General features: G+C 40.5%; 1 protein-coding gene and 1 non-coding gene across 3 annotated transcripts in view; one reads left to right on the top strand and one right to left on the bottom strand.

Moving 5' to 3' along the window:
* The window catches only part of GNPTAB (N-acetylglucosamine-1-phosphate transferase subunits alpha and beta), a 76525-nt gene that overhangs the window by 28309 nt on the left and 30773 nt on the right, over window positions 1–17443 (top strand). Inside the window, exons 3-7 of one of the 2 annotated variants that reach the window (XM_014736772.3) lie at window positions 6184–6303; window positions 7611–7652; window positions 9886–10091; window positions 15594–15658; window positions 15930–16064. In XM_014736772.3, the coding sequence (XP_014592258.3) occupies window positions 6184–6303; window positions 7611–7652; window positions 9886–10091; window positions 15594–15658; window positions 15930–16064 (568 nt within the window). Of the gene's footprint in view, window positions 1–976; window positions 6304–7610; window positions 7653–9885; window positions 10092–15593; window positions 15659–15929; window positions 16065–17443 lie in introns of both variants that reach the window. The other variant, XM_070254341.1, reaches the window with a different exon arrangement.
* Window positions 6811–7001, bottom strand: LOC111771148 (U2 spliceosomal RNA). Its single transcript, XR_002804815.2, has one exon. It is a non-coding gene; the product is annotated as a U2 spliceosomal RNA (small nuclear RNA).

The following is a 17443-nucleotide window of genomic DNA, read 5'->3' as shown; positions in this document are numbered from 1 at the left end:
TCCTCATACTTCAGCCAAAGCAGCATGTGGGAACAGATTGAATACAGAAGACATGAGATGCTTGCTTTCTTCTGCTAAGTCATTAAAGAGATTTACAGAAATATAGGACAATGCTTCTCTTCTCACTAAATTTTTTTGTTGTTTTGGAAAATATTTTCATTAAAAAAGTTATTTATTGGGGCTGGCCCTGTGGTCGAGTGGTTAAGTTCACGTGCTCTGTTTTGGTGGCCCAGGGTTTCACCGGTTCGAATTCTGGGCACAGACATGGCATTGCTCATCAGGCCATGCTGGGGCCGTGTCCCACGTACCGCAACTAGAAGGACCCACAACTAAAATATGTACAACTAGGTACTGGGGGGCTTTGGGGAGAAAAAAAGAAAAACAAAATCTTTAAAAACAAAAAGTTATTTATGTTAATCTGTGAAGGAGTTTACTATTGTTTTAAAATGAATTAACATATATTTTTGAATATCTTTTATTTTCAGATATGGCAAATGTGGATAGTTATAACCTATAAACAAAAGCTTTTTGGGGTCCTTAATAATGTTTAAAAGTGTGCAGGGTCTGGAGACTACAAAGTTTGAGAACCATTTCATTACGGTAGCAGTTCTCAAACTTTGGGGTGCAGCAGGATCCCATGCAGGGCTTGAGGAAATATGGTTCCCCCACCCCTCTGCCCCCAACTTTCTGAGTCTGTGGGTCTCAGAGGGGCTCAGAGAATTTTCACTTCCAACAAGTTCACTGGTGATACTGAAACTGCTGGTCTGGTGACCATGCTTTGAGATCTACTGCATTAACAGATTCCTAATTGATGAGGATTTTAGGCTGGTTACTTTTAAAACTGCAAATGAGAAGGGGGCTGGTTACCTTTAATAAAAGCAACTCTGAGGAGCAGGGTTTGCTTGCCCTTTGTTGGGAAACATTTACATTTGTAATGGAAACCTCCATCTGTAAAGATGCCTTCTCTCTGTGCCAGGAGGAAGAAGGGGGATGGCATTATCTCTAGAAACTCTTGATCAATACCAAAGGCAAGAACTTAAGTTGTTTACTGTCTGGCAACCTCATGTAAGTGACCCCCCTCCCCCCCCAACATCCTCCTTTGTCTTTAGCTGAGGATAATATTTAAGCAGTGACTTCTGCCATTTACTCAATCCGGTTTGATTCTTATCTAAAAGTTGTGGGACTGCCCAATGGCCAGAACCTACCGGCACTGATAGCATTTTAACAACTCTTTTTACATATTCTTTCCTTTTTCTTGAAAAGAGATAACTCACATACCTATGCCTTAAATTTAGCCTAACTCTCCACCCATGTTTGCAGCAGCAGCAGCAGCAGCAGCAGCTCCCCATGCCAGCAGCATCTCTGACTGCCCGTGGGTCCTGTCCCCACGCAGCAGCAACATGCCGGCACCAGCTCTGCCTGCCCATGGGTCCTGTCCCTATGCCAGCGGCAGCAGCAGCAGCTCTGACTGCCCACGGGTCCTGTCCCCATGCTATTCCTCACCATTCCCTAAATAAAAGAGCACTACTGCCAGATCTTTAGAGTCCAAGAAATCTTTCTTTCAACTCCTCGGCTCACCGACCCCGCATCACTAATGACATAGAACTTTCCTACTTCTCCAATTTTCTTTTTAGCAATGCTGATTTTCTTAAGAAAAGCTCAAAGTGTATTGTCTTTTTCTACGTTTATTGAGTACCTGCTCACCCTGCTGTGCCTTATGCTGTGCTAGGTGCTCATGGGGCACGGTTGCATAAGTCCCTGCCCTGAAGAAGCTTCACAACTTTTAGAAGGCAAACTAGCTTAGACAATCCAGATTTTGAGGTTAGCACTTTTTTGTTTGTTTGTTTGTTTGTTTTTGAGGAAGATCAGCCCTGAGCTAACTGCTGCCAATCCTCCTCTTTTTGCTAAGGAAGACTGACCCTGAGCTGACATCTGTGCTCATCTTCCTCTACTTTATATGTGGGACGCCTGCCACAGCGTGGCGTGCCAAGTGGTACCATGTCCGCACCTGGGATCCGAACCAGCGAATCCCAGGCCACTGAAGTGGAACATGCGCACTTAACCACTGCACCACTGGGCTGGCCCCGAGGTCAGCAGTTTTAATCAAACGTTTTTGTTTTCTTTCTGAAGAATATTTTTGTGTGTGTTAAATATTTCTCCTCCTGATTTTAAATTGCATTAAAGTAGTTTGATTTTCATGTAGGAATATTTCAAAATTGCCAAATTTTGATGATGACAAGTAAATGGATCATATATAGCATATCACATATTCTAATATATTTTAAGATACCATAATGTTTATAGGAAATTTTCATTGTTTTGCTAGTTTTTCTGCAAGTCTTTGTAATGTTGTTTGCCCTGCATAAAAAAAAAAATCCCCTTCTGTTTGTCAGTAACAAGCGAATATGTAAATTGTCTGCTGCTACCCATTGTGAGGCATTAAGTCAGTCTGGGTCTCAACTTGGTCATCTCTAAAATGTAGATATTAGATTAAGTGTAAATCTAACTCTGCTTCTAAGGTACTATTTAAGTTCTAAGTGTCTTACCTACTTTATAGAATGGAGAACCAAGGGAGTATGAAGTGCCTTTATGTTAACTGATTAAAATAAAAGTTGTGTCACTCTCACCACCACTTTGGTTCTGAGTCATAGGTGATTTATTTAGTCTTCAGCTCTAGATAAAGGCTTCCTTCTCATCTGGGAACTGAGATAGTGGTCTCGTGGTTAGAACGAAAGACTCAATCTCACTGCCACGATCATATCTAAGAGTAGAAAAACAACTGACTCATTGACCTGGAGCAGATCACAGGATCTCCCGAAGGCAGTCAGTTTAACCCCAGAGAGTTAAACTGATCATGTAATGCAGCATTATTGGAAGAGCCAGTACATAAATGCATTTATCTACTTAATATTTTTTTTCTTAGTTGAACATGTATGGATATCTCTTGATTCTATTTAAAAATCTTTAATAGCAGATAATTACTTTTATAGGAAAGCTTTGGAATATGCAGTTCTTTTTCTTTTCCTTTTAAAAAATCTGTTCTTTTTAAAATATGTCACTTAAGCTGCTTTTTAAAATTAACTTTTGTTTTTTCTTTCTTTCTTTTTTTTTGGTGAGGAAGATTTGCCCGAGTTAACATCCATTGCCAATCTTCCTCTTTTTTTTGCTTGAGGAAGACTAGACCTGAGCTAACATCTGTGCCAGTTTTCCCCCATTTTGTCTGTTGGATGCCTCCACAGCATGGCTGATGAGTGGAGTAGGTCTGCTCCCAGGATTTGAACCTGTGAACCTGGGCCACGCTGAACTTTAACCACTTTGCCACAGAGTTGGCCCCTAAAATTATTTTTTAGTCTGAGTATAGCCTACCTGAGAAGTTGGGAATGAGATGACCTTGAATAATTTACATGTGAGTAATATGAGGTTTTTTGTTTTTTTTTTAAATGGAAAAGACTGCTGTATATATTGAGGGAATGAATTAATAGTTATTTAGCCAACAAGTATGTATTAAACCTAACTCATGTACCAGGCACTATTCCTAGGCATGTAGTGATGAACAAGAGGAACCCATTGACTTCATATAGAACTGGCATTTTAGTGGGGGAAGCTTTTGATTTTTTAACTAAAAAATGTGAACTATAACCTGTATATAAATCAGCAGTTCCCAAAGTGACCAGCAGCATTGGCATTTCCTAGGAACTTGTTAGATTTGCAAATTCTGGCCCTCCCCCACCCCCCAATGAATCAAACTCTGAGAGTGGAGCCCAGCAATCTGTCTTACAAGTCCTCCAGGTGATTCTGATGCCTGTTAACGTTTGAGAACCACTGATATAGATAAATGCAGAAAAAGCCTAGATGAGGAAGCTTTTGCATACCATTACAGTGGGGAGACAGCCTGAAGATATAGGAAAGGGAGGAGGTAGTTAATGAAGCAGGGCACAGAAGGCATGATACCATTTCCGCCCTGGAGATACTCCATCTAGTGGAAGATAGACATGCATAAAAATAGTACAGCACAGAGTGCTAAGGATTCTTTAGAGTACAAGGTAGAGTAGAAGACGCATGTTAAGCAATACGTTCTCTTTGTGGGAGCTGAGGGAAGACGGCGACTGGGGAAGGTGGAAGTGGTTGAAAGAAGCATGAAAGAAAGGATATTCTAGGCAGGGGGAGAAGCATGTTCAGAGGCATAGAAACCTGCAAGTTCTTATCCTCTTTGGGGAAGGGTGTACCATTGGAGTGTCCAAAGCTTCAGGGGCAGATTATAAAGGAGTTTAGATTTTATTCTGCCTGCTATGCTGAACCTTGACAGGAGTGTTGGTGGATGCTCAGCTATCACATATGCCTGAGTATGAGGTGATTCCTCATTTTCCCCAAGAAGCTCCGTGTCCCCTGGTACCTTTTTGACCCTCATCTCTTCCTATGTTCTTCCCTTTGCTTTCATTGTTTCTGCTGCACTGGCCACTAGTTCCTTGCCTATTTCAGATGGGGTTGTCTGCCTCAGGGCATTTGCACATGGTGTTCCCTTTCCTTGGACCGTTTTACCCCCAGTTACCCATGTGGCTTGCTTCCTCACTTCCTTCATGTCTTCGCTGACCTTCCAGTGAGGCCATCTCTGATCTCCCTATTTAAAACTCACCCCTACCACATGAACACACTTTGCATCTCCATGTTCTGCTTTATTTTCTCCATAACATTTAACATCATCTGACTTTATTTATTTGGTTTATTTCCTGTCTTCACCTTTCTAGAATGTAAGCTCCACGAAGGCACAGATTTGGCTTTTCTTTTATTTACTCCTGAGTCCCCAGCCCCTAGAACGGTGCCTAGCACATACCAAGTGCTCACTAAATATTTGTTCAGCGAATGGATAATCACTCCTTTCTTCCAGTCGTCTCACCTACTTTAAGCTAAAAGTGATTGTCACTTCCACTATTGATTTTTTTCCTTTCCTAATTTGAAAGATGTAACCACCAAACTGCATTTCTTTCCCATGAGACAATTAACTCTGCGCTGAGTAATCAGATTGTAGCCAAAAGCAAAGACGTGATGCTCGGGTTAGTCTTTGGGGCCCTGTACACTGCTGCGGGCCTGATCCTGGGCCTGCCTGGGAGGAAGACAAAGCTAGGGTAAGCTTTGGTCCTTGGCCTAAAAAAAACACCTATATCGTTTTTTGAAAAAGATCAAACTTGAAACAGAACCATCTAAAGTCTGTGTCCTATGTCACTATGAACTCCTGTGATAGCTCCAGAACAGTCCCTGAAAGATGAGTAGGAGTTTGGTAAGTTGGTGAAAGAAAGGGGAAGAAAGCTTTCAGCAGGGGTAAAAGCTGAACACAAACACAAGGATGAAGCTTAGACTGGATACTCGAGAATTAAAAGGCTGCCTGGTTATAAGATAAGATACTAAGGGAAAAATCACACAGGTTTGGGAATGTCTTCTGTGCTAGTGTCTCCTATAAATCAGTGACCCATTCAACAAAGGCGTACTGAGTTCCTCTGTGCCAGGCACTCTTGGAATCGGTCGAGTACTTCAGGGAACAAAATAGGAAAGTTTCCTGCCTTCTTGAGCTTACATTCTGGGGAGGGACACATATAATTACCAGTGTAGGTAGCAAGTTAATTATTTAATATGTTAGAAAAGTGAAAAGTGCTATGGAAAAAAGCAAAGCAAAGCAGGACAGGGAGGATTGGGAGGGGCTGGGCTTGGGGGCAGCGGGGAGTGGATGGCTGCAGCATTATATGGGGCCAGGTCTTCTCTGGGGACTGTTGGCTAACTGCTTTTTGGTAACTTTGTTTAGCTTCTGATTTCCTTTCTACATTTGACTGCATTTGCATCCCAGCTCTGTCGTTTGCTAAACTAAGAATGTAGCAGTTTAAACTGAGCTTCCAAGCACGCGGCGGCAATCTTGAAAGTGGAGTGATAGCAGCCTCCTTACAGGGTGGTTGGGAGGACCGAATGATGCAGATTGCACAGTGTCTAGCATAATGCAACTCACAGAAAAGGTTCTCAACAAACGTCAGTCCCACCACTCTAGTTTGCAAACATGCAATTCTGTGATATATGTCTTGGCTGGATTACCTTTTCATTGATTTTTTTCATAACCTCTAAGTTTGAACTGTTGTACTCTTATTCCAAAATATGTTGGAAAAATGCATATAAGCTGGAGGCCGTGTGCATTTACCCTAGGCTCTGTTTGCCCATGCCCATCGACGTGGTTTACACCTGGGTGAATGGCACAGATCTTGAACTACTGAAGGAACTACAGCAAGTCAGAGAGCAGATGGAGGAGGAGCAGAAAGCTATGAGGTAAGGCTGATTCTTTTTTAAAAACAAACCACAGAAAGTTCCATGAGTACAAGTAACAGTACATTTCAGAAGGGTAGGGTGATGTTCACAATGCTGTCCAAAGGAAACTCTGCATCTCAGATTCATGCCGTTAGAACATTTTGGCACTCATGTGTCCGACCCTTGTTTCTTGATGCTTAAGCAGGATCAGCCACTTTGGCGAGATGCTCGCCTTATATGTTAGATGGCCGCTTTATGACCGTGGCGCTAGTGATGCCTTGCTCTCCGAGGGGCCTAAAGGTGAAGGAGCCTCCCAAAGGAGTCCCAGGCTTAGAAGCTGGCTCAGCCCAAGTCTGAGGCGTGATAGCTTCATGAAGTAAAAGTTTTATCATGCAGAATAGCTTCACGGTAATACCCATTCCCTTGAAAAGTAAAACAGGCCTCCAGACTTAACTTTTTTCCATTTGATAAAGGCAGTAAAAAGTATATTCCGCTTATCACCTCCCCCTTTTTTTTTAATTTCCCCAGAGGGGGTGCATCGTTCCTGGAGGTACTGCAATACCAAGTCGATGCGCGGAGTGGACAGAGCAAGCTCCTATTCCATCTCCCTGCTCCAAAGATCCATTTAATATATTGTCCTCAGATAGAGGATGTATCAGATATTAAACTGATAAGAACAGATACTACACTTCATCTTAGCCAAAAGGCCAAGAAGCAATACCTTTATCCCTTTTAATATCAACGAATACACTATGGAACTAGAAACTTGGGTAATGTTTTTACTAGGGAATTTTGATCATTTCACTTACTTTATCTGGGAAAGGTGTAGTGAGCTTCTGGTGAGCCTTCAGAGCTGGGGATCTGGCCGGTGTAACTTCGCCTTTGATTGCTCAGGAGTATTTGCTGAGAACTTCCTCGTTCACTTCTTTGTAAATGTTATGGGTGCACCCCAGGTGCAGGTCATTGGCCATGTTATACTGCCACAAATTGTCTCTTTGTCTCTGTCAGAGAATATAAGACCTTCCCAGTGCATGAAAATGACTTTGACAGGCTGGTGCCATGTTTTACTAGTAAAATGTGAAAGCTTACATTTTAAGTAAACTGTCGGGGTTACTGTGGGAGGTGCGTGAGAATATTTGTTGATCATATTTGATTGAAACATAATTTATTATGCATCTTAAATGTTATAAGCATTATAGTGCTTCCTAACCTACTGGGTAGTTCCAATGGAGTAACCAAGAAAATCCAGGTTGTAGGTTACCTCGTAGTCACATTTAGGGCTAGCCCTAGTCCGTGCAAATGTAATGAAATATATTTGTTTTCATTAGAGAAATCCTTGGGAAGAACACAACAGAACCAACTAAGAAGAGGTAAGCATTTTGAGTTTCCTCCCAGGAATAAAGATTGAAGCATTGAAGTGAAACTTCCAGGTTCTCACTTGTTGTTTGGTGCACGTTATTTTGTATTTACTCTGTTACTCCTGTTCAATCCCTCTTCTGCTAGTTTTTGACCCTTAAATTAAGTGCATCCATTAGATGGAAAATTTTGCAGTGCCAAAGGCATAGTTGATTGAGAACTCTGATTTTTTTGGGTTGTAGCTAGCCAAAGCTTTATTGTTTCTGGATGGGTTAGAAAAAAGGTTTTCTTCTCTGTCGTTTTCATTAATCTGTCTTGCTGTACTGTTCTCTTGATCCATTTAAACTCTAACTTACACCTAGTATTTTACTTAGAGTATTTATATCCATCATTTAATTACGTGTTCAGTATATATTTCCTTATCTTTAAAAGCTGTCATAGCTGTATGTCTTATCTTTAAGGACTTGGGAAGGCGATTTAGCTCAATGATAGGAATAAGCTGCATCTATCTTGATTTGAATCATACCTGATCTGATAGGTCTTTAAAACAAGACTGTGTCACTGAGAAGCAGAAATCTGTTAACTGCCCCTTCTCCACTTAACCATTAGACTTAAATGAAAGAGTTATTCGTAGAATTGAGCCTGAGGAACTTTGAGATCCAGAAGTGCCTTCTGAATCATCTCCTTATGTTAATTATGTATATTTATTTATTGTTTATACTGACTTTTAAATTATTTAAAGTAATGATGCAACATTACAGAAAGGTTGAGAGGAAAGTAAAAAGAGCAAACTCGCGTAATTCTATGGCCCTCATTCAACAACTCTGATCATTTTTTTATTCCTTTTTCATGCATGTTTTTATAGTTATAATTTATCATCTATGCAGTTTTGTATCTTTTTACGTTTTATATAATCATATATATTTCCATGTTGATAAATTATCTTCATACTACTTTTAAATTTTAATAGTTTTATAATACTCCATAAAATAACTATACTGTAATGTATTAAATGTTGGGCACTTCGGAATTTTCACTATTGTAAATATTTTGTGATGTTATATTTGGGTCCATGGCATTTTCTGTTTGTAGGTTTATTTGTTTTTCCTGTTTTGTTTCTCTTCTCCTCCTTGGGCTAGATTCCTGGAAGTAAAATACTGAGCAAGAAGCATATGTGTGTTTTTATGGGTCTGCATGAGTATATATGTATATATGTGTGTATGTCTACATGCTATATGTATATACAGTCATGCCTTACTTAACAATGGGCTGTAAACTGAGAAATGTGTTAGGTGATTTCGTCGTTGTGCAAACATTACAGAGGGTGCTTACACAAACCTAGATGGTGTAGCCTACTGTACACCTAGGCTGTATGGTACCAATCTAAGGAACACCATTGTATACATGGTCCATCATTGACCGAAACATTGTTATGCACATGACCGTGTTACCAAATTGCTTTTCCAAAGAGGAAATGGGGGACACCCATTTGGAGTGACAGCGGCAGTGTTTGAGAGGAATAGGTTTACTATACTTGGACTAACATTGAGTCATCATTTTTTGAGGGAAACTAATTTAGTAAACAGAAGGTAATACCTCATCGTTCTCTTTTGCATTTCTTTGATTATTAGTGAGGTTGGACAATTCTATATATTGTTTGACTAGTTGTAGCCCCACTTTGTGAATTCTCTTGCTGTGTCCTTTGCCTGTTTGTTTATTCAGGTAATGTGTTTATTCTAGGTATTTCTTATGTTTAAATAGAAATAGCTCATGTAAATTCATCTTAGAACCTTGTCGCATTTGCCCTTGTTTGCATTGGTGTTGTGTCATATCCAGTGTATTTAATTGTATTCTAGTTGGAATTGGTAAATTGTATCTGGTAAGATGACCCTCTGTTAACCAGAATTTATCTATTTCCTAATCTGCCTAATAATGAGCTTTACTGGGATTATGAGTAAGCTTTAAAACTAGTAATGAAATATTTAATTTCTTGTGCACCTTTGAGTTAGTAAATTTTGGTGGCAATCTTATTTTATTAATAGGAGTTGCACTTGTTTCGTAGTTTTATAAATACTTGCTAATTTTCTAAATGTTTATATTCTTGTAAAATTCCTTGTTTATTAAAAGATTATAATTTTTTGTAGGATATAGAAAAACATCTGGCAAATTTAGTAGTGCCAGCAAGCTTTTCAGTGTTGATGAAATTTTCTAGAACATAGTTGTGACCTTGTTGGTGTTTCTTTCCAGTGAGAAGCAATTGGAGTGTTTGCTGACACACTGCATTAAGGTGCCGATGCTTGTCCTGGACCCAGCCCTGCTGGCCAACGTCACACTGAAGGACCTGCCAGCTCTTTATCCTTCTTTTCATTCTGCCAGTGACATATTCAATGTCGCAAAACCGAAAAACCCTTCCACTAACGTCTCAGTTGTTGTTTTCGACAGTACTAAGAATGGTAAGCTCTCCTTGTGGGTATTTTAAAATCATGTCATCGTTGGATGTTTGAATAATGAATGGAGCAGACATGGTTCAATTTTAAAGAAATGCTCGGTAAACTAAAAACGTAAAAAGAGAAGCAACAGAGCTGCCATTGTATTTCAGCCCTGACATCAGAAGGGGATTGCATATGTTTACTCTGTGTAATACAGATGCCCTTCTGTTCTGTGGCAGGCCCTCACACCTGGGACTCACATCTGCCTCAATCTCTTTGCTCCGAGTTACTCTAGAGGCTTATTTATTTAATTTATTTTATCACGTAACTCCTGAGCAAGGTTGTTTTTTGCAGTTTGGACAGGACATACCTGGAGCATTGAGACTTTATATTCCGAAACATCTGGTTATACTGTATAGTGGATTTGGCAGATAATAGAATTAAAATTGTAATTCCTGGCGTAAAACTGCACCTTCATCCTTAGAGATTCCATCCTCACACTTGGCCACCAAGCTGCTGAGCCCGGTGCCTGTGTCTCCTTCTCTGGCCTCCTGTCTCTCCTTCTTCCTCTGCACTGAGCTCTCTACTTGGAGGCTCTATATTTTTCCCTTGTGTAAAATGAAAACTGTCCTGTTCCCTTTACCACATTAAGTCCTCTTCTCAAATTCCCATTCTTTTAATGTCATACGTCCCAGCTTAAATCTTTGGAACCATCTTTGACCTATTCTTTTTACTTCCCATAACTAATAATTAACCTTATCCTCTTACCGCTTTCATTTCTTGCAAATAACTCTTAGATTTCCTACCTTTCTTACTCATCTCATTTCTTCTACACCAGACTGAATTCCTTCACACAGCCTCCAGTAATAGACACCTAGCTGCTCTGCCTACCTGTAAAGGTCTTCTCCAGTCTGTCCAGCAGATGGCTGTAAACAAATCAGAAGACTCTGATTTTTTGGTTCGCTCCCTTTTTGAGCAGAATAATATAGTAGTATGTGTTGGTTTTTCCCATAGATATAAACGCCTCTTCTGGTGTTTAAGATTCAGCTTTAATTGCCTTGATTCTGCCCGTGGATCCTCGCATCGCTGCCTTTCTTGCATCTTCCTCATGCTGTCCCTGTGTTCACATGTATGTGGTGCTGCCTGTCCTGTTCCTCTTACTCTCCTAGCCCATCTCCTATTCTTTCCAACCCCATCTCAGATCTGTCTCCATGAATGTCCTGGACTAGTACATCCACAATGATTTTATTTTTACTTTTCTACATCCCTGTAGTACTTGTAACATAATTCACAACTTAGTTTTTAATTGCACAGGAGTTGGTGGTGTTCTCATCTAATTTCTTCATTGAGCAGAAAACTTACCGCTCACCAGTTTGTGTCCTGAACGATGTCTAACATAGTGCTCACTTCCTGCTACTTAAGTTATTCGTAATTTGAAAGGAAATTGTAAGTTTTCCAAGTACATATATCTCCCCCTTCACCCTATAGATCTGTTTCTGAACTATTTTGTATAAACAACTTATGTTTTCTATTTAAGTTACATTTTAAATATATAGGGAAAACAAAGGGATAATCTTTGGGAAGTTTTCACAAATTATCTGATATATTTTTGGGCTAAATTTAGCTTTGTTTGGTTGGTTTTTTTTTAAGATTTTATTTTTCCTTTTTTCTCCCCAAACCCCCCCAGTACACAGTTGTATATTTTTACGTGTGGGTCCTTCTACTTGTGGTATGTGGGACTCCACCTCAGCACAGCTTGATGAATGGTGCCATGTCTGCACCCAGCATTTGAACCGGTGAAACCCTGGGCCACTGGAGCGGAGCATGCGAACTTAACTACTCAGCTACAGGGCTGGCCCCTGTTTTTTTTTTAAATTAGAGCTTCCTTAAATTAAGGTACTCCGATAACATTTTACCTGAAGAGAAAAAGGAATGACATTATGTTAACAATTACTGTATACATCAGTTATAACCTCTATGGAGAGAATCTCGGATTTTCCTCTACTAATTTTATAACATAACAAAGACTTAAAAGATTGTGAATTTTGATATAAGTAAAATCTGTATTAAACTATAGTCTTATTCATACTGTTTTTGGATTCCCACTTGGGTTTCTATTTGGCTCTCCTACTTAGTATATTCCTTCATTCAGTGAGGATTTCTGGAGTCACCGCTCTGAGTTGGCTGTTGTTCTAGGTAACAGGGAGACAGCAGACAACAACAAAAAAAAAGACGCATTCCTGCGGTTTGGGAGCTTTATTTCTAGTGGGCCACAACTCACTCTTTATCATCTTCTGTTATCTAGATCAGGGATTGCCGAAGTCTTTCTTCAAGGACCAGATAGTAAACATTTTAGGCTTTGTGGGCCAAGAAGCAAAATGGTGGATATTATATAGGTATTTATATATGCATTTACACATTTAACCATTTTGAAATGTCAATACTGTTCTTAGCGTGGACTATACTGAAATAAGCAGTGGCTAGATTTTGGCCATGGACTGCCAACCCTGTCTAGATTTAAAAATTTGTACCCATATTTGACATTTCATTTATCTCATTTAACCTCTTCGCAGTTAATCATTGAGTTCTGTTGACTTTTTTCCCTTCTAATTTGTGTCATTTCTGCCCTCTTCTGATTATTTTGCCGTGTCACTTATGTCCTACACTTACTAATTGGACAGGACTTGAACAGTCCCCTGACCCAGCCCTGCGGCCAGCCTGGGCCTGGGTCCCCACGGCAAAGTGGTGTTTCCTATCAAGCTTATCCCCTTTGATGTACAGGAAATGAATTTCCTCCTATGACAGTTCATTTTACCTCGGGACTTCATTGACTTTTACAAGGAATTACAAAGTGCTTTCTCACACTGGTTAAATGTGTACCCCTTGAGAGCCAACAGAACTAATCAGATCCCTTTCCCGTGTGACATTTGTTTTCATTCTTCTTTAGCTGTCTCTTAGGGGTTTGTCTGTGTTCTGGTTTGCTCTTCTCAGAATGAGCTTCAGTTTCTATTACTTTTAAAGTGTGTCAGCTGGCATTGAACGTTCTATTTCAGTGTGGTTCAATCTGCAAACCAAGTGGGACTATTCATTCAACAAATATTTACTGAGTGCATACTAAGTGCCCGGTTCTCTGTGCTGAAGATGCAGTAGTAAACAGATGGACAAACAGTCTCTGCCCTTGTCAAGTTTACATCTTGGCAGAGGGAGACAGACAATAAATGAAACATACAAGTAAATTGGATAGTTTGTGGATGATAAGTCCTGTAGAGAAAAATTGAGCAGGGGCAGACTGACTGATAAGGTGATTTTGAGTGAAAATTTGAAGGTGAGAGCGCCTTCATGAAGCCAACATGAATATATGGGGAAGGGGTGATTCAGGTAAGTGGTATAGCCAGTGGGAAGGCCCTGAGGCAGGAGTGTATCTGGCATGTTAGAAAAAGAGCAGGGAGGCCAGTGTGGCTGGAATAGAGTGAAAAAGGGAGAGGAGAGGGGGCAAGAGATGAGCCTAGAGAAGTAACTGGGGACCAAATGGTGTAGGCCCTGGTAGCCATGGTAAAGACTTCGGCTTTATAGACATGTGTTGCTTAATGGTGTGGATATGTTCTGAGAAGTGGGTCGTTAGGCGGTTTCATCGTTATGAGAACATCATAGAGTGTACTTATACAAACCTAGATGGTATAGCCTACTACACACCTAGGCTATGTGGTACTAATCTTATAGGACCATTGTGGAATATGTGGTCCATCGCTGACTGAAATGTCATTATGTAGTGCATGACTATAACTCAGAGTGCAACAAGGAATCGTTGGAGGGTTTTGGGTAGAGGAGTAATGTCATCTGACTTATGTTCCCAAAGGATCAGTCTGGCTGCTGTAGTGGGAATAGACTGAGGAGGGGGCAAAAGTTATAATTCAGGCAAGTGGGAAGGTGGCTTGGATCAGCGTAGTGTTGAGAAGTGGTTGGATTCTGGACATTTTAAAGGTCAACCCAGCAGGGTTTCCTGATAGATCAGTATTGGAGAATGTCACCTTTCTTACTTTGAGTACTCTACTTCTGTTTAAAAGCACAACAATGTGATGGAAACTCAGGATGGCCACAGCGCATTGTTGACTCATACAGAACTCACTGTCGACTAAAACTCCTAAGTCTTTAAAAAAAAATTTATATGTGCTAATGCTCAAATCCCTCTTTTATGCTTGTTGTAGTTGGTCTTTGGTGCCAAGTTAAACATCTTAGCATTGTTTGTGGGAGAGTTTATTTTGCTAGATTTGACTCACTGCTTCACATAGTAAGAACTTTGGGGACCCCTTAGTCTGTTGTCTAGGATAATAGCCTCTCTGTCAGCTTCGTGTGAATCCACACAGTTCACAAGCCTGCCTTCTGTGTCTTCCAAAACCTTGTTGGAGAGTCGAACAAGACAGAACCTATGGCACACCTCAACAATCTCCCTCTACGTGACTGTGGCATTATAATTCACACTCTCCAGGCAGAATTGGTTATAATCCACCCACCTTGAGATCTAGCCAATATGTCTCTGTTATATCCACAAAGGTGACATGAGATGTTGTTAGTACTTGCTGAGATTACATACAAATACGTATACTGCATCCAGTAGAATTCTCTGTCTACCAGTGTAGAACCCACCATATCAGTGGAAAGAGAGACAGACAGAGACAGACAGAGGTGTATATCTGAGAGAGTTATTCATCATGAACACCTACTCTTAACGCTCAGTGCTTCGTTTAAAGATAAGCAGTCTATTGCGAAGGTTCTCTTTTCTCCAGTGCTCACCAGCTATATTTTTATGGTGCGTTTGAGACTCTTGCCCAGGACTGACATCCATCTTGCCAGGCTGTAATTTGCAGAATTAGATGGGCACCTTCTGTGCCCTTTTTGAAGATGAGAACTACAGCTTTCTGACTTCTCTTCTGTTTTCCATGATCCTTGAATGTCAGCGGCAAGTTTGCTGATCTGATTTGTCCCTGTCACGTTAGAACTCTCTCTCAGTTGACTTGTGTCATCACGTCTCGTCCCTGCCCCCTCCACTTCGTCTGCCCTCTTCAGCATTACCTGGTGAATCTTAGGAATTCACTCTGACTCCCAGGGTGCCCTAGAGTCTGCGCGAGCTCCCTCCTGGTGACCTAAATGCCACTGGCCTGGCTTTCAGTGGCCCTCTTCTTCTGGTTACCCTTTTGTCCCAGTACTTACCACTCCCAAATATTTTACTCTAGTCCAGCAATTCTTTTTTTTCCCCATTAAACATGGTTGATGTTTGCTCCTGCACGTTTCTGCTGCCTGCATGAATTTCTCCTTCGATATTGCAAAATTTAACATTTAATTGTACACTGATTTCCATCATTCCCCTTTTGTTGGGGGGGTTAATTTTGTCTTCCCCAGCTGCCTCTTTTTGAGACCATGTATTATATCACTTGAACAGCTCCCAGTATGCTTTGTACAGTGTCCTGGCAGACATCGTAGTTAAGTATTGATTAAAAATATGCCTATGTATTGTATTCTTTATTGCAGTTGAAGATGCCCATGCTGGAATGTTTAAAGGAAACAGCAAACAGACAGTTTGGAGGGGCTACTTGGTATGTCATTTCAAATGAATTGTATTTTTGCAGTGACTAGAATAAAAGTATGAGGAATAAAGCTGTTTTACTTTGAGAGGCTTTTTACTGTTTACTTTTCCTCCAAGGCTAGCATACAAGGACGTATTAATGAATGTTGATCTGAGTCCTCTTAACATTGTTATTTTGAAGCTTGAATGGTGCAATAGATCTTTACTAGTTTTCTCAGCTGTGAGCTTTCACCAGCCTTATGTTGCAGAGAGTGAGTTGTGTTTTCCCCCTCTTATTTTAGACCACAGATAAAGAAGTCCCTGGGTTAGTGCTAATGCAAGATTTGGCTTTCCTGAGCGGATTTCCACCGACATTCAAGGAAACAAATCAACTAAAAGCAAAACTGCCAGAAAATCTTTCTTCTAAAATAAAACTGGTAAGAGCATAAAAAATAGAGGAATCAATATAGCTTATCTCATTTAATACATGACCCTTCTCTCGTGGCCCATTTCCTGGTAATACAGCTCTGACAATCATAAGAAGCAAAGAGAGTCTCTGTTCTGCCACAATCTGTTGTCCTGAAGATGACTCTTTATTTATAGAAGATCTTTGCTCCTTATTCTTAATTTGGGCAAGATTCTAAGGGTCTTATTTGGTTTGTTGGTTTCCCAGACAGAAGCAAGATTCATTTGTTTAACAAACGAGCTTCTGCTGTGTGTCAGGTGCTGTTATAGCTGCTGAAATACAGCAGTGGACCAAACAGACGAGAGTCCTGATGGAACTTACAGCATAAGGGCCATGGGAGCATGGTAGGAGGAGATAGGAGGGACCACCCATGTAGTTACATACACATAGACTCCAACCTGCGCATTTATTAAGAGCTTTCACTCATAAAGAGAGTACACTTCAGATATTTGGAACATTTGGTAATGTGAAACCTTCTAGCTAATTGAGCCATTAATGTATCTAGGATTTATACCTATGAACTCTTCACGCTTGACCATTAATGCCATTTGATAGAGTTGAGTTTGGATGCTGCCCTGTGACATGCCTTTTCCTTGACATTTATTGTGTTCAGAGCCATTTGCCAGATTGATTTAGAGCACAGTCCATGTGGGTGTACTTTCCTTTTGACCTTATGTCAAGACGCCTGCTGTTCTGTCAGAAGCATTCCAGGGGGTAAAACATGAATGTCATTTCTCTTACAATAGAGGGCATGATGTTCTTGGCTCAGAATTTGTTAGGCTTTGCTTTTCTTGATCTTACAAAGAAATGTTCTTGAAATCCTGCCATGTGTTTAGCTTACCAGATTCTTCCTTCCTTCTATTGACGTCATTTAACATTAGAGGTGGAAGGATGGGAATGGAGGTAGTGTTGGGGAGAGCTGTGACTGTGGGGGAGTTCTTACTTAGTTCATGTCTTGACCATGTTTTGTATAGCCCTTCCCCCCTCAAAGTTCCCTTTAACTTGTTTCTTTTTCCTCATAAGTGTTTCAGTTTTAAGATACATTGTATTACCTTTGTAAATATGATGGTAATATGAATGACATTTATGTTTTCTTTTTTTCATGGTTTCCTTCATACCTTTTTTTTTTTTGAGGAAGATTGTCCCTGAGCTAACATCTGTGCCAGTCTTCCTCTATTTTGTATGTGGGATGCCTCCACAGCATGGTGGACGAGTGGAGTTGGTGTGCACCTGGGATCCGAATCTGCAAACCTGGGCTGCCAAAGTGGAGTGTGCAGAACTTTAACTGCTGGGCCATGGGGCTGACCCCAATAACTTTCTTTTTGGTACTGGAACTATGGTAGTGCCCAG

This window comes from Equus caballus, chromosome 28, assembly GCF_041296265.1.
Source record: "Equus caballus isolate H_3958 breed thoroughbred chromosome 28, TB-T2T, whole genome shotgun sequence".
NCBI classification, from domain to species: Eukaryota; Metazoa; Chordata; class Mammalia; order Perissodactyla; family Equidae; genus Equus; species Equus caballus.
The sequence above is the reverse complement of the archived record's forward strand: the minus strand, read 5'-3'. Positions and strand labels throughout refer to the sequence as shown.